The 25,907-nt window shown below is 37.8% G+C and overlaps 2 protein-coding genes across 2 annotated transcripts; one reads left to right on the top strand and one right to left on the bottom strand.

The window, feature by feature from the left end:
* Positions 1 to 1,212: 1,212 nt before the first annotated feature.
* On the bottom strand, positions 1,213 to 7,642 carry best1 (bestrophin 1). Its single transcript, XM_028450444.1, has 9 exons — positions 7,491 to 7,642; positions 6,803 to 6,897; positions 6,491 to 6,724; positions 5,417 to 5,571; positions 5,256 to 5,333; positions 4,865 to 5,017; positions 4,705 to 4,785; positions 4,468 to 4,619; positions 1,213 to 2,444 (listed from the first exon to the last, which is right to left on the bottom strand). The coding sequence occupies exons 1-9, from the start codon at positions 7,640 to 7,642 to the stop codon at positions 1,385 to 1,387; spliced, it is 2,160 nt and encodes a 719-aa protein (XP_028306245.1). The 3' UTR covers positions 1,213 to 1,384.
* Positions 7,643 to 8,362: 720 nt separating this feature from the next.
* rab3il1 (RAB3A interacting protein (rabin3)-like 1) lies at positions 8,363 to 25,621 on the top strand. Its single transcript, XM_028449714.1, has 11 exons — positions 8,363 to 8,481; positions 8,799 to 9,001; positions 13,193 to 13,397; positions 16,530 to 16,625; positions 16,703 to 16,780; positions 17,443 to 17,667; positions 21,112 to 21,240; positions 21,343 to 21,455; positions 21,729 to 21,828; positions 21,925 to 21,991; positions 24,835 to 25,621. The coding sequence occupies exons 2-11, from the start codon at positions 8,799 to 8,801 to the stop codon at positions 24,918 to 24,920; spliced, it is 1,302 nt and encodes a 433-aa protein (XP_028305515.1). The 5' UTR covers positions 8,363 to 8,481; the 3' UTR covers positions 24,921 to 25,621.
* Positions 25,622 to 25,907: the final 286 nt, after the last annotated feature.

Below are 25,907 nucleotides of genomic sequence, written 5' to 3'. Positions count from 1 at the left end.
TTTGTTTGTTAGTGCAGACACTGATGTTGGACGAGAAGGTTGAGTCGTTACAGTTCATCCCAAAAGTTCTGGATGGGGTTGAGGTCAGGACTCTGAGGTTGAGGACCACTTCAAACATCTTTATTATCCTGGCTTTGTGCACTGGAGTGCAGTTATATGTTGGAATAACAAAGGACATTCCCAAACTGTTTCCATAGTGTTAAAAGCATGGCGTCGTCCAAACTGTCATGGTGTGCCATAGATTGACAAAATGCTCAAACCCTGAAAAACAGTTGTGAGCAAATACTTTTTTTTTTTTTTTTTTTAATGTTTAATGCTTTGGCTTCTTATGCGGAAGGTTTATGTGTTTGTCCAAGTTTTCATTAGTGCCTTATATGTTGAACATTTAATCTCTTAATGTGCTTTTTGCATTGCTAATAAGCTAACTGTGAGTTAATCAGGAAGTGAAAAATAAGTCATGTTTGCAGTCAATCATTTAAGCCTTCGCTGCTCCAGATTGCTACAACGGATCAGGTTTTTCAATGTGTTTTTTACGTCACATATTAACTACCAAACTGTTATTTAATGGAACTGAACATTTCATTGAAATAACTTTTGCATGTTATGATGTACAGAAATAATAAGGAAACGCTCCCTTTGAAAGGGCAGAAATCTGCAGTGGTTTGTGGGAAATGTTTCATGTTACTTCCTATCTGGTCAGGTCAGGTGTTGCTACTTCCTGCCTGTTCAGGTGCGTTACTTCCTGACTGGTCAGGTGTGCGTTACTTCCTTTCTGGTCAGTTGTGCGTTACTTCATGTCTGGTCAGGTGTGTGTTACTTCCTTTCTGCTCAGGTGCGTTACTTCCTGTCTGGTCAGGTGTGCGTTACTTCATGTCTGGTCAGTTGTGCGTTACTTCCTGTCTGGTCAGGTGTGCGTTACTTCCTTTCTGGTCAGTTGTGCGTTACTTCATGTCTTGTCAGGTGTGTGTTACTTCCTTTCTGCTCAGGTGTGTTACTTTCCGTCTGGTCAGGTGTGTGTTACTTCCTTTCTGCTCAGGTGTGTTACTTTCCATCTGGTCAGGTGTGTGTTACTTCCTTTCTGCTCAGGTGTGTTACTTTCCATCTGGTCAGTTGTGCGTTACTTCATGTCTGGTCAGGTGTGTGTTACTTCCTTTCTGCTCAGGTGTGTTACTTTCCGTCTGGTCAGTTGTGCGTTACTTCATGTCTGGTCAGGTGTGTGTTACTTCCTTTCTGCTCAGGTGTGTTACTTTCCGTCTGGTCAGTTGTGCGTTACTTCCTTTCTGGTCAGTTGTGCGTTACTTCCTTTCTGCTCAGGTGCGTTACTTCCTGTCTGGTCAGGTGTGCATTACTTCCTTTCTGCTCAGGTGTGTTACTTTCCGTCTGGTCAGGTGTGCTCTCTGCCACTTCCTGCCTTGTTCATGCTGCCATCTCTCAGCAGATCTCCCTCAGCCAATGAGATCCCTGAATCATTGGGTGAGTTTTGCTGATTGGCTTCCTGCTGAGTTGGAACGGAAGTGGAAACAGCATTCATGTTACTGGTCAGCCCCCCATTGTTGCCCCCGCTCACCCTCATGCTAGTGCCATAACTGCTATGGTTACTATAATTAATGTGACTCGTACTGTTGCAGAGACTTCCTGCGGTGCCGTTGGTGCTTGTTACATTAATGCTGCTAGAGCTGCTGTTGGGATTACTGGGATTTGTCAGAGCTATTCGAGAAGGTGGAGTGAATGAAAACACTCTTTCTCCTGCGCTGCCTGTAGTCCGAGCGCTTAGCGGACCGGGCTGGCAGTCGGTTGACGGGACGGGCTCCAGAATTAGACGAGGAGGTGGAGAGCGGCGAGAAAGCAAACCGTGTCCCGGCCTGATTTTAGATATCGGACAGAGTTGAGGAGGAGGGTCGGGAAAGGAGAAAGTTGTCGGACTCTGACTATCGGTATCTTTACCCAGCCAGGGGAAAGCAGAGGATGGGGGTGGGGGGATGAGGTTAGGGGTGTCTGGTGATGGAAACTGTGAGCCAACAATCTGAGGAGCGAGGGAGCTACAGCTACGATTCCACTCGTGTGGGGTTCTCCGAGCAGGTCGAGAACGGGGCAGTGCGGGGGGCACACAGTGGATCGGTGTTTGTGGGCAGCTGTAGAAACCGGGTCTCTCATACATGGGCATGTTAGAGAAAGCATAGTCCGGATCTCGATCCAGGCCCAATGGCTGACGGGAATGATCTAAAGCCAGGTTTGCCTCTGGGTGAAGGTAAAGAGGGAAGCGACTCAGTGGAGCTCCTGGTCGGCGACGCAGGAGGGAAACACGCGACGACCGAGGAAAGTTTGGAGATTGAATCCCGAGAAGACGACCAAGTCCTCCAAGCAGTGGCGTGGAGTAATTGGCTTCCTCGTTCTCTTTGATCTGCTCCAGATTGGACTGAAACTCCATTTCCTCCTTTGGAACACTAAGTGGGAAAGAACAGAAGGTCAAACGTTAATCTGATAGATATTTATAGTCGTAATTCATAATAAAGTCATAATTGTGTGAAGTTTCACCTCCATCAAGGAGGCAATGTGTTAATGTGGATATTTATTAGCAGGATATCTAATTAAAGTTCTGAATAGATTAAATTCACTTTGGATTTTGGAGATGATCCGGAAGGTACTGTGGATAGAATGTGCGGAGGTTTGCACTCTCTGAGTGCTCTTGTTAGGCCAGGCTACCGGACTTAAAACGCCACTCACTTTGTTCTTGTTCTTTTTGTTGTGTACACTAGTTAAAATCACTACTCCTCTGTTATTCATGAATGGATTGGGCTGAAATTTGGTAGGTATAATCTATGGATGTGTACACATCAATGCGCGGAGACTGATTTTTGATTTGGGGCCCAGGGGGAAAAAAAAAAGTGGATTTCTCATTTATTTGCGTCAACTATTACGACGGTTGGTGGTACCGAATCATTGGCACATACCAATATACAAATGGGGCCCATTACCCTGTACGTGTCAAGGGGGCGTGGGCAACATTTTTCAAATTATTATTCCTCCATCAGTTCTCATTCATTCGGAATGCATTTGGTACGATTACTCTATGAATGAGTATGATGAGTCGCTCTGAGCCCTTTTTTGAAATGGGACCCACCCCGCATTTCCGGTAAATTCCAAATTTATGGTAAAATAGTTGTGTGATATATTGTTTCAAAGGTAATTCAACGTAGATTACGATTATGCCTCGCACAATTCGATTCGAAGCCCGGGGCCCCACCCCCTTTTCCGGTCATTTTTACATTTATCGGAACATAGTCGTGTTATATACTGTATCATTTTCAAAAGCAATTCAACGTAGATTACAATTTTACGTCGCACAATTTGATTTGTTTTACTTGGTAGAACCGAGTCATTTGACTGAATTTTCGGGAACGTGGTACGTGCTATTCAGTGCGAAGACGTTCCGCGGGCCCGGCCGTAGTTCATCAGAACTTGTTTTTTTTTTTTAAACTTATTATCCTTAATGAGTAACTAAACCCCAAAACAAAAAAGCTCTAATCATAATCCCAAATGTGAAAAAATGTTAGTAATGAAATGTGGCATTATTTTGATATTATACATACAGTTGGATTTTGTCCTTTTTTTCTAATAAGGAGTTGGAATTCTGTCCCATAGAATTTTGTCCACTATGATTCAGAATGTTTGTATTTTGTCCTGTTACCAGTTTACATCACCTTGTTCTAATGTTAGAGTTACTTTAGTTTGTCATTTACCAGCTTGTTTTTGCAGCTTTTGGCTGAAACCCTCTTTACAAATAAGAAAGACAATCACAACCACTTTTTTCTGCTGAATACAAATGTATTTGGGTATGAGAAGTAGTGCTGTTTATTGATCCTGGTCCAACTCTCAACATTTTAGTCAAAGTATTTACGTTTGACATATTTAGTTGTAAAATGTCAGAGTGACTGCCCTCTATGGGTTGAAACCAGGATATTACAGTAGATTTTTGCTATTGGCTGAGAACAAGATCATGTGATGTTTTGGGACCATCTTGCGTTCCAAACGAGCACTGCTAGCCCCCGCCCCTTTTATAAAAACTGTCACCTGTGGGCTCTACATCCTGTGGTGAGTAGGTTGTACTGAGAGAAGGGTGAATAATGAGGTATATTGAGTAATGAGTAGCTAGTTTGCATAGCATAGATTGTTCACTGGAGATTTTATAGTATAGACTGGGCGTGTCTTAACTGCTCCAGGAACCCCACCCATAATCAAGGTATTTTTTGAAATTGGAAAAATTTTGAATGGAAATCTACGACCAAGTCTAAGTACCTCCACTGGTATGTCGGCAGATAGCGCAAGTCACAACTCAAACCGTTTGGAGTTTTTCTTCATTAATATTCATTTCATGTGCCTTCATTAATTTTACGGTATATACCATGACCTGGACAACTAAGATTCTTTAGAGACAGAACCATGTGTGCTAAAAATCCATCAGTAAACCTGATATCCAGTGCTGAGCCCATGAATGAGGGTTTGCGATGTTCAGCGCTTGCAGTGGTATAAGGAGGTTGGGGTTCCGACTCGTTCCAGTACATGTCCCTTTCAACATGAGGCAGGCTGTCGTACATCTCGTCCACAGACAACAAGGACACCTGAGACATAATGGTGGCCAACGCAAATCAAAAATCAATGCTGATTGCATTTAAAAGTATTAACGACTTTGGTTTAGATCCAAACCTGGAGATTGCGATCAACAAGCCAATTAGTTTCAAAGTCGTCATCATCTTCACCAAAAGGGTTGATGAGTTGCTCAGCAACCTAATAAAACACAAACAAGTACATTTTAGTAGCACTAGGAAAGTATTCTCTATCTTATACCTGGCATATAAAATCTTACCTTGAGCCAACCAACATAAAAGAAAAACTGCAATAAGGTGAAAACGGGCAAGTAGAAGTCAAGGTCGTGACCAGGGTACCCCTGAGCTGGGTCCAAGAACTGACGACCAATCAGACAAGCCAGGAAAAAGCTGTAGACTGCAACCGTGACCACCTACCGGTAATTAAAAGACATTCATCAACTCTGACTGCGTTTCACAGCAACCGGTTAATATTTGACCAGTACTCTATGGGGCTGATTCATGGTCTAATTAAGGCTTTGTGAATCAGCCTTTGTTGATAATTGTGTGTAATCATTATACTCAGAGATGGGTTTTCATTGGGCCAATGTTGATCATTTTAATAATCAAGAATCACTTATTGTTATTTTACTGTTGAGGCGTAAACCAAACCTGAGTGTAGACGAGAGGGAGGCTGATCCAGTCGTAACCGTAAAGCTTCAAGCACTTTGCACGTAAACTGTTCAACTCCTAAACAAAGCACAAACGAAGGTGATCCAAATAATTAAAAATATCTTAGTTTTTTTTCCTAGACAAACTTTGAAAATACTTACAGTTAGTATTGCAGTTAGTGCCACGTCATTGTTAATGCGTCCTTCAGTCCTCGCCCTTAGAGCCAAGTTGACGAACCACATGCAGGGCACCCAGAACTTGTTATGTGGAGACGGCAAATCCTCCAAGTGTCTTAGCTCTGCTGATGTAATTAAACCTTTACAAGAGAACACATGTTATTGTCAATGTATTTTTTTGTGTTTTTGTCAGTGACGGTATAAGCTTGAAATTGTGGCATGTTGCTCCAAAAGCATCAAATATATGGGGCGCCAATTGCAAGTAATACGTATGTGATTTTTTTGTTATTTGACCAGAATTACAGCAATATTTGTAAAATGTATTATATTTTTTCTCGTAATAATATAATGTGAACGCTAAATCTAAATGTTAAATATTAAATCTAAATATTAAATTTAAATCTAGATGCTATGTTAAATCTAAATGTTAAATGTAAATCTAAATGTTAAATGTAAATCTAAATGTTAAATGTAAATTTAAATGATAAATGTAAATCTAAATGTTAAATGCTAAATCTAAATGTTAAATGCTAAATCTAAATAATACATTTAAATCTAGATGCTATGTTAAATGTAAATGTTAATTCTAAATGTTGAATGTTAAATCAAAATTTAAATGGTGAATTTGCATATGAGCTGAATATTTAGTTTCACCTGTGACATTTAAAATTAACATTTAGATTTACATTTAACATCTAGATTTAGATTTAACATTGACTTCATTGATTATATTTTTAAGAGACAAGTACATACCACAAATTTCACAAATATTGCTGTAAATCTGGTCAAAAGTAACATTAAAAAAATCACATTTTTTAAATGTGGTTTGTTGGTCAATGTTGCAAAAAGCTGTTTATCTTAGCATCCACAACTTTACAATCAGCGCCCCAAACAAACAGAGCAGAATTCTTAGCAAGTTTCTTTGTTCTCCATGAGTATAGTGTACAAATGTAAAGTGCGTTACAAATAAAATGCATTATTATTATTATTATCATTATTATTATTATAGTAAACTAGAATCATGCTAAGCAACTTTACCTGTTGCATAATGTATCTTACCTGCTTGCACCAGATGCTCCATTGTGGGAAACCTCTTGTAGACGGCTGTGCTGACAGAGCGATAGATCAGCAGACCAGAGAGGTTGGCGTACCTCATCAAAGTTCGTCGGGTCAGCCTGGCGGTCTCGTCGGCCCCACGAACATGACCCCCCACCAATGCTGCCAACCGGTCTGGCCAGGGTACGTTCTCAAACTGGCCCCACCAACGTGACACAACCAAAGTCACATAGAAGCCTGGGAGAAGATGAAACTAAAGACTTTCAATGGAAATTGTCAGAAGAAACTGTGAAAATGAGAAAACCTCAAACTCACCCAAAACAAAGGAGACGGGGATGAGCTCCGCGTAGCGGTCACAGTATATCGCCAACTTCTCAAACAGCCTCTTCTGGTCTTCATTAAGCACAAATCTATAGAGGGTGATAAATGATTAGGTCTTCTTTTCAGCACGAGCCTTTAAGGTAGTTTTGGTCAATAAATCAACCAAAATAATGGAGAAAATGCATTAGCTGCAGAGTGAGACTATTGCTCTTATACTGAACCAAAGTAGACCTCACCAACCAATTGATGAGTCTTGGTTAGGATTTTTCCAGGAGAACAGAACGTTTGTAACCGCATTGTGCAATTCTAACCCTTGGTGCAGAGGTTTAGGATGAGGTTGTGATTTTGAATACTGTGCTTGTTCACTTATTTTTAGTTACAAGAACTTTCCATCTTGACTGTAACACCAGTGCCTTTAAGTTGCAAATGCACTTCTATAAGAATAATAAAATAAAAGCATATGAACACTCTCCACAACTTTTATTAAGAGAAGCTGCTCCACGGCAAACCTCATATTTGTACCAATTAAATGGAATAAGTTCCATTTATGGTTTAGCTGTCATTCATTACCTCTTCTGGACTGATTAGATACATCAAGCTGTAGAGCATTAACATCATACATTTATCAACAATTAAATCTGATACCCCACTGATTTGAAAAGAGCATTTTGAGAAAGATTACCTGTAAACAACACTGAAGAAGTAATAGAGGAAAGTGAAGATGATCAGTTCTCTGTAGAGCAGTTTGTAGATGCTGCCTTTCCATCGCAACAACAAGTGGAAGAAGGTTCCCAGACCAGCATTAGCAACTCTTCGGGAATATGTCACCGTCATTGTTGCTCCAGTTTTTGGGCCCGACAGTTGGCTGATGGTGACCTGACATGAAATCAACCTGGGGGGGGGGGGGTCTTCTCCTGTCCCTCAGCACAGGTCAGTCAAAGTAGACACATCTGCACAATGAAACACAAAAGGTCAGTTTATCATCAACAGTGACACACAGATGACATATACTTCAATTAGTTATTGCTCCTTTGGTGTTGTTTTTCTTATTTTTATTAACTGATAAGCAACACCATTGCATAGCAAGTAGAGTTTAAAGGCAAAACTGAATATTTGAAGGGTCAAATTGACCTACCTACCTCCTGAAATGACCCAGCCTGGCCATTGCGCTCACGGTGGATTGAGATGTGAAGGTAAAGAGAGCAGGGAGAGTCGTTACCTCCGGTCACTTGATGTGTTAATCTGTGCCTGCAACAAAGCTGCATTGTGAAACTGAGGTCCTGTTAATCTGAGTAAATGAGAGCACCCACTGCCATAGGCAGGTTAAACCAGAGGAGATGTGTTTGAATATGAAATATAAAGTACATCTTAAAACCAGAGTCTGACTCTAATTATAGAAACATGTGACACGCCGCTGTATGTATAAACTAGATACAGAAAAACTCTCCTTTTTTTCATCTGAAACTAGTCCTTGTGTTTATTTCATGAAGCTCCTGGTCAGGTGACCTCCCTCTGCTGGAAAATATGTGAGAAACTCGATGCTGGATGGTTGCTGGTGAGAAGGTGTTAGTGATTAACCTTCCCTGTCTAAGCAGACACCAGCAGCAGAGCAACTTAACAGAGAACATTCAAAGATCTCTGCTGCAATAACTACGGACAACCAACACTTTGTGGTGAGTACAATCTGTTTAATCACAAAGAATCTTGTTAATTTGTGTTGACACGCATTCTCGATGACTCAAAACCCTGTTGAACCAGAAACCTCCTAGAAAAGAAAAGAAGAAAAGTGTGTAAACCATGTCCTAGTCAGAGGTTGAAAACTGCTGAGGTCATTGTTTGTCCTCTGTAAAACTGCTGCGACCCTGTTTTTTTCTCTGCCTCTTTAGGTGCTGAAGCTTCAAAAAACCTTCTTATAGTCCTTTAACTTTATTTAAATGATTTGACTAAATAATGAACATTTGGCTCCATTGTTATTGCTTCCTGAGAGAAGATGGATGCTTTCGAAGGAATCCACAGTGTCCAGATTTCCTCTTCCCCTCCTTCTTCAACCTCATCAAACCCGAGCTATGAAGTCCTGAAGACGGGAAGATCTGGAATTGCGGTGTACTCCTCCTCAGTTTTCTTTGGGAATTCTTCAGCAGCTCTTCACACCTCCAGTGAGGCCGTAGAGCAGGAAGGCTGTGTTGTTGGACAGTAAGTGTTGAATTTTCAAACACATTTTGTTGAGCGCATTGAGATGACTTTGTTGTAAATTGTGCTATACAAATAAAGTTGAATTGAATTGAATTGAAAAAGCAAATATACTGTACATGTGAGTATGGTCTCACTCTAATGTTTAGGTTTATTTCCGAAGCTATTTTATAAAATCAGGATTAAGTTGTATCCATAACTAGTAAAGCTCATTTTGCTTTTATTATGCACGCAAAAAAATATTTAAGTGTTTAATGTCTTGACAACATAACATTTCTTTTTGTTATTTTTTTTTTTTTTCAGAAATTAAGTAAATCTTCAAGATATTACTTGCATGTCAGTGACCAAACAGTAAAGCAAGAGTTTAAGGTAAAAATAGCCCAAAACTATACAAACCATAGCCTCAATATCTAGGCTTATCAGGAGGGAAACCAGGTGCAGTGGACTTTAGTTCTAATTTCCTCTGTAAATATCCATACTGTATATCTCACAAACAGAAAAAGATTTTCATTTTTAAACAGAAAAACACTGCTTATCTGGTTTTTGTTGTTTCTGTATTTCTATTCTGGTTTTAAAACGGAATAATCAAAGAACGAACAATACACAGATTCAGATGTTAGCACAATTAAATTATTATTGTTATTTTTTCATTTAAAAAAAAAATCGATTTGGACAATTTTTGGATCGGTACAATAATGGTGCAGTGAATATCGCGATATATTGCCGAATCAATTTTTCTTACACCCTTACTATCCACCAGTTTATTTGACTTTGCCTGCTATCAGTGGTCATAATATAATGGCTGATAGTGTTTGTTTATGTTGTCATGTAACAACACAATGTCTCATTGAGGAAGACTCGCTTTATCTGGTGATGAAGTTCAAACAGTCACCAGCAGGCGTGTCTCACATGTGGGGGATGCGAGTGCGACACCCGCACTTTCATAAAAACTAAAATTCCTCCCCCACTTTTTACAGAGGGATTCATTGTTGAAAACATATTTTCCAGTTAGATTGATTGATTGGTGATCAGCCAATCACAGCCAGCCATTTGACAAAGCCACCGTTCTGAGAAGTTAAACAAAGACAGGCAAGATTAGTAACAGTTGACAAAAAATGCTCCAAAAAATGGCAAAAAAAAAAGTTACTAAAATGGGCCAAAAGCAGTCGGGTGGCAAAAAAATAAAAAAAAATGTGACAAAAAAGAGGAAACAGTTGGTATGTAATGGAAAAAGGTAACCTAAATGAGAAAAATGTTGAAAACAATATGAAAAAGTGGAAGTGGAACAAAAAGAGGCAAAATGTAGAGAAAATTGAAACAAGTGGTATTTATTGGGCCAAAATGTAGCATATTTGGATGAAAAGTGGCAAAAAATGGTTAAAGAATCGTCAAAAATTGAATCAAAGTGTCAAAAACAACTTGAAAAAATAAACAAAAATTAGGCAAAAGGGACATTTATTGGCAAAAGGAAATTAAATCTGAAAAAACAAAAATTGGAAAAGGGGCAAAAATTGGATAAATGAAGTTGCCAATGAAAAGGGTTTTCACTGACTTAATAACAGCTTTATCATGGATTTAGTAAATTAATTCATTTGGGAGTCGATGGTTGCCCTCTCTTTTAAAATCATTGCTCCGCCCCTGGTTACCAGCGTTACTTTGATCACTGAGCTCGTGCCGCCGCCGCCGCAGATGTTTTGACGACGTCAGCTTCCGCATTCCTGAGCCGTGATTCAAAGATCCTCCAACATTCACTCACTCTCAGACTGTTTCTCTATTCTCTACCGACCGTGAGCTTCCTCTGGGCTGGATGTAGGAGGCTGAGAGGGGGGCTGACGGACCGACGGAGGGTGAGAGTGAGGGGGGGACCGAGACTGACTTTCCGCCGGACATAGGCAGGGTAAGGCGGGCTGCAGATGTGACTTTTCCCGGTGGTGGAAACACTGTAGAAGCTAACGAGCAAACCAGTCAGTAGATAACTTAAAACTAGACTCAATTTATATGTTGTTAACAGTATGTGTCTTTAAACCCTAAAGAACGGGGAAAAGTTGGTGTGGGATTTAATGGTCTCAAACTGTGGTCCTGTGGACTTTTCAGGGACCAGAGCTGGTCTCAAATCAGTGGTTCGCAAACTTTTTTGGCTCCAAGTTCTTCTTTTCTCTTATTTCTGAATGCAAGTCCCCCCTTATGTCCAATTATTTTAAAACAAGTATAGATCAGTGGTTTCCAAACCGGGGTATGCATACCCCTAGCTGGGTACAGAAGCATATTACAGGGGGTACACAGAAAGATTTAACAATTTATTTAAAAATAATGGGGAAATGTTGGTAGTTCCTTTTTGCTATTTTTTTTATTTTATTTTTTATTATTGGACAAATTCACCACAAGTTTGCAGTACTATTGCTTAGGGCTGCTCGATTATATAAAAAATACTAATCGCGATTATTTTAGTAATAATTGAAATCACGATTATTTGTCAACCAAAAAGTTATTTATTTTTTGTACAAAAAAACATAAAAAATATTCTTTGAACATAAATACAATCCTTCAAACACTAAAAATCAAGTATGTTCACCCTTGCGCAACGTGCAAGTGATGTGTCTTTGCGCTTGGTCTTCATTATCAAACCCAAAGTGGTTCCCATAGAAGAGATTTTGTTTGTGTTTGTTTACCAAGCGTTTTTGCTGCGTTTCTCCTGCCATATTTCAAGATCATTAGCAACAACTCTCCTCGTGTTGGCCTGCAGGCTAGTTTGGCTTTGAGAGGGGCGGGGCAGAGGGGAGGAGCTTGCATGTGCGTGGATTAAACAACTCAAAGATAGTATTAATAACATGTGTGTGCCAAGTTTTATTATTTGTAGATGTACGAAATAGTGATTTGTTTTATTTAGCAAGTAAAACATATGTTGAAAAAAATAAATAAATATATATATTTTATATATAATTTTTAATAATGGTGTTTTTTTTTTTCTCGATTATGTTTTTTTGTAATCGTTGGGTGTAATAATCGAAATTGTAATCCATTTTGATTAATTGAGCAGCTCTACTATTGCTAAAGAAATACTATATTTTCCTCTAATTTATTGAAACAGGATTATTTTATCCTAGTTTTTCTTACTATTGAAGTAATTATACATAAAAGTTGCATTGGTAGTTTAAATAAATAATAAATAAATTCCACATGAAATTCCACTCATTGTTTTGAATTTGTAGATTAGCTTTAGCTAGTTTAGCTAACACTTGTATATAACAGAACCTAATCATAAACAGAGTTGACAGCTGTAGAACATATCATCTATTTTCAAACCTGGGTACATTTAAATTAGTGATGTAACGATTAATCGTAAGGCAGTTAAAAATCGATTCATAGGTATCACGGTTGATATCGATTTTCTGAAAATTGAATCGCAGTACTTTTTTTTAACCAGCAGAGGGCGCTATCCACAATTGTAGGCGGCGGGCGAGTCCTGCTAATACTTTCTTTCGGGCCGCCTTCTACTCTTAAATATGTTAATAAATGATTCATTGCCCCTTTAGCACCGAAAGAATATCTGTAATATTACTTGTATATCTGTAAAAGTCACGGTTTTCTATTAGCTCTGTCTGCTAGCATAGCATCTCTTCTTCACTGCAAGATATCTGCATGCCAACCGACCACTGGGTTACCAGCGCCCTCTGCTGGTCCAAACAATATGACGTAAATCATTGCAATCGTTTTTTTTTTTTTTAAAGTCCAATTGTTAAGGCACAAAATACATTTTCAGTTGCACTTTTAAAAGAAAAATAACTATTATGCAGTTTTGCATTGTTTATTATAGAACCAGAATTTAAATGAATAGGCTTCATTTTCATTTGTATTATTCCTTTATTTATTTAATTCAAGATTTATTTTTAGTTAAATTGCATTGTTTTGAATTGTTATCAAGGAATTATTTTGACAATGAAAAATAAAAGGAAAATAGTACAGCAGCATTTTCTAGTTTTTTTTTTCCCAAAAAAAAAAATTTGTCTACAGTCCCATTTTGTAAAATAAATCGTGAGAGAATCGTATCGTGAAACCCATTATCGTGAATCGAATCGTATCGGGAGTTGAGTGAATCGTTACATCCCTATTTAAATACATGGTGTTTTTTTTTACCAGCTGGTATTAAATAAACCCTTTTCTTGATGTGATTGTGTTTGTTTTTGTCTTGTAAAGACTAGTATATCTAGATCCAGAAACAGACTCCAGGGTGGAAGGAGCAAAGGGCGGAGGAGGAGGTCAAGGCCAGGCGGGGCTAAGGTCATGCCGAGGCCATGGCGACCTGTCCCGGCTCCGCAGCTCATCGCTGGAAATCAAGGAGAAAGAAATTAGAGAAAAGGGTTCTGAGATCCTCAGGGAACAGCTCGACGCTGCAAAACAGGTAAAAACTGTTGCTTATATCCAACTAAAAAAAATAAAAAAGCCAACATTTTCCAACCACTTTTAGTAGTTTACTGAACTTCTGTTTTTAATTTTTTTTTCAAGGATAGCCTTGAAGAAAAAGCACAAAAACATAGTTTTGACTAACTTAAAAAAGAGTCAGTTGTTAACAACAGCATACTTAGTTAATAAATTAAAATTGACATGTATATCTTAAGAAATTGATTTGGATGAATTCATGCAATCAATCTTATTGGTTTCAAATAAAATTATTGAAAGTCTAAATTACTTACTAAATTAAAATGAGTAAGAAATACCTAATAAAATGTGTTACATTTAAGAAAAGAGGTATTTGTGTCCATCATTTTTATTCACAGAAGCATTTTTTTTTTGTGCAACTTCACAGTTAACTATTAAGATACAATTAGAACCAAGTAATCTGTTACCTGATCTTAAGAGTACGCTCTCTGGCTGGAATTGTTCCCTTTTTTTATTTTTTGATGTTATGGTTATGAAACTGAAATTTGATGACTGAGTGCTTTGATGTGTGTCCTTTGATATCGGGAAAGTGACTGTATTCTGAATGCTCTCAAATTAAATAGTAACTGTACCCAAATGAGTGTTCTAAATATGTTTTCTGAATACATGTGTTCAGTTACTACCCAACACTGTATATAGATATGTATATTTATTTATTTATTTTATTTTATTTTAGTTTCAGTTATGGTAAACCCTCAAAAATGTAGTTTGTTAAATTAATTTATGTGAAGTTAAGTAAACTCAATTTTAAGGATATAAAATTACAAGTTAGTTTAATATTCACATTTATTACGTATCTGTAACTTGAAAAAATGCAACAACAAAAAATAAAAATAAAAAAATTTATTGGTGCAGATATGCTTTGTAAAATAAAGTAAATAATAACACATCATTGAAGGACTTTTTTACAGTGTACACAATGTATGCAGATGATCCAACTGTTTATCTGTCAGACACAAATATCTGACAGATATTTGTGATGGTTTTGCACAGAGTGGTATCTGTCATTGTGTCCTTGGGCAAGGCACTTCACCTACATTGCCTAGTATGAATGTAGTGTGTGAGTGAGTGTTGGTGGTGGTCAGAGGGGCCGATGGCGCACTATGGCAGCCTCGCTTCCGTCAGTTTGCCCCAGGGCAGCTGTGGCTACAATAGTAGTTTACCACCACTAAGTGTGGAGTGAAAGAATGATGCCTTCATTCTGTAAAACGACTTTGAGTGTCTATGATAAAGTGCTATACAAAATGTATTATTAATATTGTAAAAGATCAGTTAGAGAGAGAAATACGGTTGTTGGTAAACTGGATCACTAGTAACAAACTTGCATTGAATGTCTCAAAAACAACATAGTTGGAACTACTCATTGTTTACGTTCTGAACAAAACTTGAGCTCAAAATAAATCAGATTTTATTAAAGCAAGTTTTATAATGTCAAACGTTTAGGTGCTGTAATAGACCAGACTAGACTATCTTGGGACAATTGGTGATTAAAATTGGAAGTACTTTGTCTCTTATTAAAAGGTGTGCAAAGTACTTTAAAGTCACTATAAACTGTTCAAAAATTAAGTTTTCTCAGTTAGATTATTGCTCTGTATACTCTGGTCCAGATGTACTGTCAGAAACCTTAAAACGTAGCAGCTGGTTCAGGACAAAGCTACACGTAGAGCCGGGAGATATGGACCAAAGCTCATATCTCAATATTTTTTCTTAAATTGGCAATATAAAATATCAATGTCAAATATTTTAAGTCCAAAACATGACTAGTAAGGTTGATTGGAGTCTCTAAATTGCCCATAGGAGTGAATGAGAGAGTGAATGGTTTGTCTGTGTCTGTGTTGCCCTGTGATGGACTGGCGCCCTGTCCAGGGTGTACCCCCGCCCAGCGCCCTATGAGAGCCGGAGATTGGCACTGGCAGACCACCGCGACCCTGTTAAACGGGAATAAGCGGGTATGAAAATGGATGGATGGATGATGGATATTTTAAGTCAATAAATCTTGCCAGAAAGACATTTTTGGGTTAAATTTTCTAATGAAAAAAATGCCACACAGACACTCTTGTTAACAAACAGCTGAACAATATATGCCACTTTTGTTTTTTTCTCCTCTAAGGGACAGCACGTGTGAGTGTGTTCTGTCGTGTGGCTTGTTTAGATGAAGGTCTGGGTTAGAGCGCACTCAGAAATCCATCAAACTGCTTTTCATGCCATTCTGAAACATAGTGAAAGCAGCAACTCCTGAAATGTGTATTTTTTTATACAAAATAAGCTTTTAAAATATTTATCTCAGAAATATGGAAAAATTGTAAAGAAGAACGCTGTTTGACTGTACTCTATAAATAACATTAAATACTAGTATATGTTGTTTGTACTGTAATTGTATGAATTAAAACAAGTAAAAAAGAAAGATACATCTTAATATAGGCGATATTGTCATTTTCTATATCGCCAAAATAGAAAACTGGATATATCTTGAATATTATATCAATATTAATATTGATATATTGCCCAGCTCTAGCTCCACATGTGGTTCTGTCATGTGACCACAGGACAAATGTCGTTAAATTTGCATCAAAATCTTGTATGGTTTGAGTTATATTGATTGATGGTTTTTCTATGTAATATTATAACAACTAAACCTCCTTTTTATTCATACCAAAAGCTTTCTTTCAGTACAGGAACACATCATTATTCAACTAGGCAGTTAGTGGTTGTTTTATTTTACCCAGAGTAAGAACTTCATTAGCACAGCACTCAGTAACATACAGATCTATGCATGAATGGAATTAATTACCAAGTGACATTAAATTAACAAAAACACATTATTTATACTATACTTTAGTGCCAAACACTAATTTTAATACTTTGGAGCATTTTTGTCTGTTGTTGTTTTTTGTTGTAGTTGTTGAAATGTCTGTTTTGTTGTTGTAATGTTGTTATTATTTTCATTGTATTGTCATTGTGTCATTTGTGGACCCCAGGAAGAATAGCTGATAGCTTATGCTTTAGCTAATGGGGATCCTAATAAACAAACAAAGCAAATGTGACCATGTGGAAAAGAAAAGTTGTCAATGCAGCTCATGTTTCTTTTTTTCAGGAGCTGAAAGTTAAAGATGAGGAATGTGAGCGTCTGTCACGAGTCAGGATTCAGCTGGAGCAGGAGCTGGAGGAGCTGACTGCCAGTCTGTTTGAGGTCTGAACATCACCAACCGCCCCCTCCAGTCACAAACTCTGCATTTCTGCTCATTATTTACATCCACTCCTCTATAGGAAGCCCACAAGATGGTACGAGAAGCTAATGTGAAACAAGCTGGAGCAGAAAAACAACTGAAGGAAGCTCAGGGAAAGGTTTGTTAAACGCTGACTCGGCAGTTTGGTTTGATTTTTACAACAGGATGCAATAAAATGGTGGACTCTTGTCATGAGCCTTGGTTCTGCAACAAACTGGTTAAAATTCAACTGAAAAGGCAAAGTTTTTTGATAAATAACTTTTTAAAAGCTGATGAAGACAGAATGAATTAGAATGTACAACATTAGTATAGCCTGAAGGGTTTTTATTACCACTTACCGCTTATTTATATATTTTCTGTACTGTTATTTGACCATATCTAGTATTTAGTTTGTTTTTTTATTTCATTTTTCATTTTTCTGTATTTGTATTTGGCTTTCTTGCTTGCTTTCTCTTTGTGTCTTTGGCTGCTGTAACATGTGAATTTCCCTACTGTGAGATAAAATAGAGATCTATCTATCTATCTATCTATCTATCTATCTATCTATCTATCTATCTATCTATCTATCTATCTATCTATCTACCTATCTATCTATGCTTCATATAAAGTATGAAACCGTGACACGAGATGAAGTCGATATGAACAGTATATAAGAGATAATAAAAGGATGTTAACAACTATATCCAGCTCTAACCAGTGTGTTTAGTAAGTGCTCATATTTAGTCGCTTCCTGTGACTATCAAATATGTGCTATAGTTTATTTCTGTGTCTTGGTTCCAGATCGACGTTCTACAGGCTGAAGTGACGGCGCTGAAGACTTTGGTGTTGACGTCTACTCCTTCCTCACCAAATCGTCAGCTCCACCCACAGCTGCAGTCCACCAGGGGTGCACATAAACATGTCAGGGGCCACACTCGAAACAAAAGTGTCAGTGACAGCTTTCCAACCTCCACACCTCAACCTCCATCAGTGCCTGCACAGCCCACAACACGACAGGACCGAGAGGTACATCTGTCTGCTGCTTCTGTTTCAGGTCTTTCTTTTGCTCTTTTTTTTGCTCTTTCGCTCTTTATTTCTTTCTTTCTCTGTATGTGACAAGGGACAATGCACATTAATGGACATGAACATGTAAATATGCCAGATTGTAGCCACAGGATAGTTTCCATTTGTAGTCCCCCGCAGATTGATGTTGTGTACAACAGAAATTACATTAAAAAAAACAGACAACTCTAAAATCAGACAGCATGGACAGAACAATAAAATACAAAAACTTAAATATACTGACATTTAGCTGAGGACAGACCATTGCAGCTAAAGTGCACAAGACGGATGATAAAGTGCAAATGTGCTAATATTTTGTCTTAAATAAGAAATTGCGCCTCGCCCTTAGCCTGGTTGGTTGATAGTTAAAGTGCTAATATTATTGCACATAGCCCCATTGCACATAGTTAGTATTAATAGATGTGTTTATGTATATTATTATTGCACACAGTAAAAAAAAAAAAAAAAACTATATATGTAATAATGAATGCATAGGTATATGTAGATGATTAGGCATGGTCACTATTCTGGTTTGTCCTGAGCTACACTTTCAAATGAAACCTACAAAGCTGGATCATTCCCTGACTGAGAGGTGAAGTCTTTTGCTCCCTGCTTCCCTTTTTTAGTGACTCTTACTCTTGTTTTTTTTTTTTTTTTTTTTGTGTTTTCCTTCTCAAGACTTAACCACTTCCTTCCTCATTGGTCCTCTCTGTCATCCTGTTGTTGTTTCTTCTTCTGTTCTTCTTTGCCTGATGCCTGGCCTGTCTGTCAATGAATCACAGTGGGCGGGGCCAAACAGGTAATTTGTACTTATTCACCTTTGCTACATAAATCTGTCATGTGTATCTGCTGGCTGTGTTTATTGTGATTGTATTTAATCAGGCTCGTGGTTTTGATGTACGTTAAAATAAAATGAAATTCAAACTACATCCACAATCAATTCAATTCAACTTCATTTGTATAGCGCAAAATACAACAAAGTTATCTCAATGCGCTTATCAAAGTATCAAATTCATAATAAGAAAGAAAAAACCCAACAAGATCCACATGAACAAGCGTTTAGTGACAGTGGGAAGAAACAACTCTCTTTTAACAGGAAGAAATCTCCAGCAGAACCAGGTTCAGAGGTGGCAGCCATCTGCGTCAACTGGTTGGGGTTAGTGGACAGAAGGACCAACAGAATAGGATAGAGAGATAGAACATCAGTGTCTCAGACTAGTTGAGCCATAAACAACAGATCAGGAACTGCCATCATTAGCTTCACCACACCTGAAACAGAGGAGAGAGAGAGCAGGGCGAGGAGAAGGCACTGACTGCAGAAAAACATGATACATTATTATCAGGTCAGCCTGCCTTGGCCTTGGGCCTCACTCCCAGTGGCCTAGTCAACACTTATTGTAAAGGTGATGAATCTCTTCCCGTTTATTGGTAAGCTAACAGCAACTCCAAGGTCTGTAAATGTTACCATTTATAGATGAGCCCATGTCCGCTTTATCGGTTAGATTATGTTATGATTCAGATGATCTATAATACTTTACACACTCAAAATTGTATTTCGTCACACTCATAACAAAAATGCCCAAGTCCTTTTTTGGCCATTTGAGATTTTGTACCTAACTCATGTATTTAATTAGGGCTGGGATTTTAACACATTAATTGCTATTAATTACAGAAAAATAATGCAGTTAATCACTTTTTTGTACTCCAAACAGTGCAAAACCTTTCTCATTTCATGAGCTCCTGGTAAACCCATAATACTGATGCAACATCTACAACAGGTCAACCTGAGGAGAAGTCGTTGTTGTGCTTCATGGCATTAATTCTAGTTATAAAATAAAAACAACGTATGGAAAACCAAAGCCCAGTTGTGTGCAAATTGTGTAAGAAAGAGTTTGCAGATCACTGGAGCTTTGTAGCCTCCGCTACCACCTCAATGCTAAACATGTAGCAGCTAGAACCTCAATGCTAAACATGTAGCAGCTAGCACCTCGATACTAAACATGTAGCAGCTAGCACCTCGATGCTAAACATGCAGCAGATAGCACCTCGATGCTAAACATGCAGCAGATAGCACCTCGATGCTAAACATGCAGCAGATAGCACCTCGATTCTAAACATGCAGCAGATAGCACCTCGATGCCAAACATGCAGCAGATAGCACCTCATTGCCAAACATGCAGCAGATAGCACCTCAATGCTAAACATGTAGCAGCTAGCACCTCGATACTAAACATGTAGCAGCTAGCACCTCGATGCTAAACATGCAGCAGATAGCACCTCGATGCTAAACATGCAGCAGATAGCACCTCGATGCTAAACATGCAGCAGATAGCACCTCGATTCTAAACATGCAGCAGATAGCACCTCGATGCCAAACATGCAGCAGATAGCACCTCATTGCCAAACATGCAGCAGATAGCACCTCAATGCCAAACATGCAGCAGCTAGCACCTCAATGCTAACCATGCAGCAGCTAGCACCTCAATGCTAAACATGCAGAAGATAGCACCTCATTGCTAATCATGTAGCAGATTGCAAGGACAATGGTCCTAGTGGGAGCAGACAGTGTCTCCAATCCACACTGGACAAGATGACAGGGTTCAGAGCCAAAATTAATAAGTCCGTGAGTGACAAATGAACAAAGTCGGTGGATAAATGATTATAGTCGACCGCTCTCAACAGTCGAGGATGTGGGTGGGGCTAGAAGCGCTGCTACAGATAGCATCGTCTGACCCAACTTATCAACTGCTATGTAGAAAGACTATTTCAAACTAAATTCATCAGCTTCATCAGTTGCTCTATTTATTTCATGATATCCACAGATATTCTAACTATTTTACACTGTTCACTTTCCACTTCTCTGGAATGTTCTGTACTAAGTGCTGCTTTTTATTTTAATGCAAAAACACAAAAAAATCCAGAAAAGCATGATAATGTCTTAGTTAAATTTAAGTTGGTGCTTTGTGAACAGTGCAATTATAATATTCTTTATTCATATTACACATTTTGTTAGCACTCAGTGATGGAAATAATAAACACTATTCAGTTGTTTAAGCTCATTTATTGTTTTTATTGATTTAGTCATGTATCAAAATATAGTTAAATTGGAAAAATGTTGCTTCTTGTGTCAAATATTTAGGCGATATATTTAGATTAATAAAGATTAATTAATTATAAAGTATCTAATTAGATATTTTTTTTTTTACAATCGAGTCACACCTCTAAAAAAAAAGCAGCCCTGTGGATATAATGTGCTATGTTGTTTTTTCACGTTGGGTTCCACGTGTGTGTTTGTGTGTGTAATAGAAAAACGTATAAAATGCATGTTATGAATTTGATGAGACCCCAGCAAGATTTCAGAATCTAATGGGGATCTTAATAAAATGTTCTCATTGTGTGTGTATGCAGACGGACTCGGTTCTGTTTGCTGAGTTCCTGATGTGGAGGGAACATCCCAGCTTGGATCGTTCATCTGCCTTTCTGAGCCGTATCTACAGGGAGGACATCGGACCATGTCTGTCCTTCACCAGATGTGAGGTCAGCCTCTTAAATAAAAACATCAGTTATCTTCCAACCACCTGCTGTCTCCCACAGTTCCTCAGCTGAATGTTGACCACATGTTGTTTGACGTGTCTCCAGCTTTCCAAGATGGTTCAAAGTGCCGTTGAGAATAACTCTCTGACCATGGAGCCAGTGGCCATGTCTGCTGTACCCGTGGTTAAAGCCTCTGCTGTGGAGTGTGCAGGTCCTAAGTGAGTCAGAACATTCTACTGGTTCTGCATTCACTGACTGGTCAATAACTGTTACTTTGTTTCCTCATAATGTGGATCCCAAACGTGCTCGAGCCCCTTTTTCAGAACGTTGAGTTGGATGTTTTAAAGGTTTTAAAATGACATCCAAGCTTCATTAGTTCATCTATCTGTGTATTATCTATGTACAGTATGTATCTATCTATTAGTTTATCTGTACCAAAACTAAACACTGGTCTTTGCCTCAATCCCTGCATATTTTCATCTCTTTTCCAGGAAATGTGCTTTAAGTGGTGTATCACGACCCTGCAGACATCGCATTAAACTGGGAGACAAGGAGAACTATTATTACATCTCTCCTTCCAGCAGAGCCAGGGTAACGTTTCTCTGTATCTGTTCATTACAAACATTCCCTTTGCTCCTGTTCACTGTGACCTTGGCCTGTTTTTTAAAAATGTTTTTGTTATTTTAGATTACAACAGTCTGTAACTTCTTCACTTACATCCGGTACATTCAGCAGGGCCTGGTGAGACATGACGGTAAATACAAACACATTTTTAATATTTGTTTTGTGCTTTTTTGTTCATTGAACATTAGGGATGTAACGATTAATCGTAAGGCAGTTAAAAATCGATTCATAGGTATCACGGTTGATATCGATTTTCTGACAATTGAATCGCAGTACTTTTTTTAACCAGCAGAGGGCGCTATCCGGAAGTGTTGGCGGTGGGCGGAGTCTGCTAATACTTTCTTTCTGGCTGCCTTCTACTCTTAAATATGTTAATAAATGATTTATTACCCCTTTAGCACCGAAAGAATATCTGTAATATTACTTGAATATCTGTAAAAGTCACGTTTTTCTATTAGCTCTGTCTGCTAGCATAGCTTCTCTTCTTCACTGCAAGATATCTGCATGCCAACCGACCACTGGGTTACCAGCGCCCTCTGCTGGTCTAAACAAATATGACGTAAATCAGTGCAATGACGGTTTTTTTTTTTTTTTAAAGTCCAATTGTTAAGGCACAAAATACATTTTCAGTTGCACTTTAAAAAGAAAAAGAACTATTATGCAGTTTTGCATTGTTTATTATAGAACCAGAATTTAAATTAATAGGCTTCATTTTCATTTGTATTATTCCTTTATTTATTTAATTCAAGATTTATTTTTAGTTAAATTGCATTTTTTTGAATAGTTTATCAAGGAATTCTTTTGACAATGAAAAATAAAAGGAAAATAATACAGTATTTTTTTTTTCCCAAAAAAAAAAATTGTCTACAGTCCCATTTTGTAAATAAAAAAATCGTGAGAGATTAGTATCGTGAACCCAGTATCGTGAATCGAATCGTATCGGGAGTTGAGTGAATCGTTACATCCCTATTGAACATTGAAGAATGTGGAGACAGGGCTATCTATAGAGGGGAATAAAGGGGGGAGATTTTTGGGGCCCATCCATAAAGTCAGCAAAATGATGGTTCATTGTTTTATGAATGTGTGATAACCACATTTATTTATTTATCAGAATAATATCTACTGTTATCCAGGAAGTTTATTATTTTTATAGTCATCTTAAAGATGGAAATCCTTGTTTTAATCAGAAATAAAATGCATTAAAAGTGACCAAATATGGTGGAAAAGGTGGAAAAACCACAGAAATTGGTTAAAATTGCCAATTAGAGTGTCAGAAAAGTGGTAAAAAGGGTTCAAAGTGTCAATATTGGGGGGTTGGGGTAGAAGAATTACCGGTAGTTTAAACTGGCAAATAATGGGCATGACAAATCATGAATGTGATTAAATTGGCAAAAATAAGCATGAAATATGGTGAAAAGTGACAATAATGGGTCAACATATTTGATATTTAGTGGAAAAGTGGTGGAAGGGATTTATACGTGCTGTGAATGTCTTGAAAGTGGAGAAAATGTGCAGAAAAGCCTTTGTAATTTGATGGAGAAGTGTCAGAAATGGGAGTAATGTAGCAAAAATGCTATAAATGTAGCAAAAATATAGCAAGACAAAGTTATGAAAATAGGTTGAAATATGACAAGTTTGGTGGAGTTGCAGAAAAATGGTAAAAATAAGCAAAAATGGGTTCAAATTCTTTAAAAAATATTTTTGAAGACATCTGGCGACCCCCTCACTCTGTCTTGTGACCCCAAATGGGGTTCTGACCCCAGGGTTGAGGACCCCTGCTTTACAGTAGATTTTTAACGGTATGATTATGTCCGATCAGCTAAAGCTAAGGTGCCTGATGACTCTTTATCAAACTCAAATGTGTTGGAGCAGGAAATATTAAAACCTAAATGATTTCTGGGCCTGAAGGACTGGACCACATGTTGAAAATGTGCTGCTGAAACCTCTTAATCTGCTCATCATATTAATTCCAGTGAAAAGTTCCAGACTTTTGCACTTTATACGCTCTCTTCATCATCAAATCACAGCATAAATGTTCAACACTGTTAACTTTGTAAAATAAACAGGTGATATGTTCCAGATTAGCAAAAAAGGCATGTTTTAGGATTAATTTTATTATTAAGAAAAAGAATATGACAATCATTGGAAGTAACACAAGACTTGAGGTCACGTTTATGAAAAAGTACTGACATGCAGGTGCGTCTCACCCATGGGGGATGCAACACCCGCACTTCCATAAAAAAATCCCCCTCACTTTTTACAGAGAGATTCATTGTTGAAAATGTATTGGTCCAGTCAGATTCATTGAATGGTGATCAAACCAAACACAGGCAGGCATTTGATGATGCCGCCGTTCAGAGAAAGTAAAGTGATAAAAATTGAGTAACAGGTGATAAAAAAAAAAAATGTATAAAAGTGGAAAAAACTTGGCAAGAAACGAGTGTAAAGTGACTAAAATGGGCCAAAAGCAGTCAAGAGTGGCAAAAAAATATTGGCTAAAAATAGGAAATGTGGTATGTAATGGTAAAACGTAGCTTAAATTAGCAAAATGTGGCAAAATGTGGAACAAAAAGAGGCAAAATGTAGGGAAAAAATTAAACAAGTGGTATTTATTTGGCAAAAGGGAGCTTATTTGGATGAAAAGTAGCATAAAATGGTTAAAGAATCGAAAAAAATTGGATAAAAGTGGCAAAAAGAACTAGCGAAAATGGGATAAAGAAAGTTGCAAAATAGCCAAAGAAAAAGGTAAAAAGGTGTTAAAAAGTTTCCCCCTTTTAAGGTTTTCTGGAGAAATAATTAAAAAGAAGACATAAAGAGCCACATGTTGAGAATCACTAACTTAATAACAGCTTCATCGTGATTTTATTAAATTAATTTAATGAACTAAATTAGGTGTCGACGGTTGCTTTAACCTTAGAACACCCTCACTATTAAAATCACTGCTGACATGTATGTTTTTTTGTCTTGTTGCAGCCGAGCAGATGTTCTGGGAAGTGATGCGTCTTCGCAGTGAGATGTCATTGGCCAAGCTAGGATTCTATCTCACTGAGCAGGGCTAGAGGCACGTGTGCATGCGTGCGTGCTAACACAATGGATGCCGTTGTTCATCAGACAAAGGAAGAAGAAAATGTTCATGTGTCGGGATACAAGAATCCAAACCAACGCTACAAGAAAACAAATCTCCTTCTTCTTTGGTAGCATGTGACAGGAAACCTTGTTCCTGGAGTATTTGTGTCCAATAGTGTGAAATGAAGATCTTTAAACCAACCCAAGTGCTGATTTATTGTTAAATGGAGCTGAGTTTTCTACAAAAGCTTCATTGTTTCCACTAAACAATGCAATGCTTCCTATTATCTCTCAGCTGTTTCCAGTCAAACCCTCCTCTATTACTCACCGTTTATATGACCTCCCTATATTTTTAATGCTCACACCTCAAACTCGCCCATAAATAGCTATATTTAGTTCTTTTTCTCTGGTCTCAAACTCCATAAGGAGGCAAGAATTAAATGATCTAAAACATAACAGGTATGTGTTTGTCTCGGCTGTAGTTTGCACATCTACAATAAATTATTTGTAATTAAATGGTTAAAGCCATAAAAACAAGGCCATAGAAGGTCTTAAAACACATAATGTACTGTGAGTTTTTATGTGATGAAGCCTAGAGCGTTTAAAAAGTGATTCAACATGAAGGACTGATTATACTGCTTCAGCTAATAACTGCTCATGTAAACACTCCATTAAAGACACGACTGTCACCTTGGTACTTTGTTCACCTTTGTGTCTTTTACAGGTGTGGATTGTATGCGTGAATGAATCATTGTCATTCAACTTCAGATATGTAAGAGATGTAGTTCATTTAGGTATCAGATTGAGGTCATTGCCTACACACACACACACACCGACAGATACTAAACAGGTTTGCTCACCACTTTTTGCTGTATGGGTTGTATGCTAAAATAAAGAGCAACATTTTGCAAAAAAAGAAACACAGTTTAAAAAAATGTGTGCATTTTTAAAATTTTACTTTTAACCACATTTACAGCAAT

The sequence above is a fragment of the Gouania willdenowi genome, chromosome 6 (genome assembly GCF_900634775.1).
Source record: "Gouania willdenowi chromosome 6, fGouWil2.1, whole genome shotgun sequence".
Taxonomy (NCBI): domain Eukaryota; kingdom Metazoa; phylum Chordata; class Actinopteri; order Blenniiformes; family Gobiesocidae; genus Gouania; species Gouania willdenowi.
This window is presented reverse-complemented; position numbering and strand designations above follow the sequence as displayed.

Excerpts from the sequence above, each read along its gene's own strand:
- best1 (XM_028450444.1), bottom strand. The coding sequence starts at position 7,642 with ATGACGGTGACATATTCCCGAAGAGTTGCTAATGCTGGTCTGGGAACC. Across the intron at positions 6,725-6,802 it reads CCCCGTCTCCTTTGTTTTGG|GCTTCTATGTGACTTTGGTT; the intron begins GTGAGTTTGAGG and ends ATCTTCTCCCAG. Across the intron at positions 4,786-4,864 it reads TTTATGTTGGTTGGCTCAAG|GTTGCTGAGCAACTCATCAA; the intron begins GTAAGATTTTAT and ends GTGTTTTATTAG.
- rab3il1 (XM_028449714.1), top strand. The coding sequence starts at position 8,799 with ATGGATGCTTTCGAAGGAATCCACAGTGTCCAGATTTCCTCTTCCCCT. Across the intron at positions 16,626-16,702 it reads TGACTGCCAGTCTGTTTGAG|GAAGCCCACAAGATGGTACG; the intron begins GTCTGAACATCA and ends ACTCCTCTATAG. Across the intron at positions 17,668-21,111 it reads CAACACGACAGGACCGAGAG|ACGGACTCGGTTCTGTTTGC; the intron begins GTACATCTGTCT and ends GTGTGTATGCAG.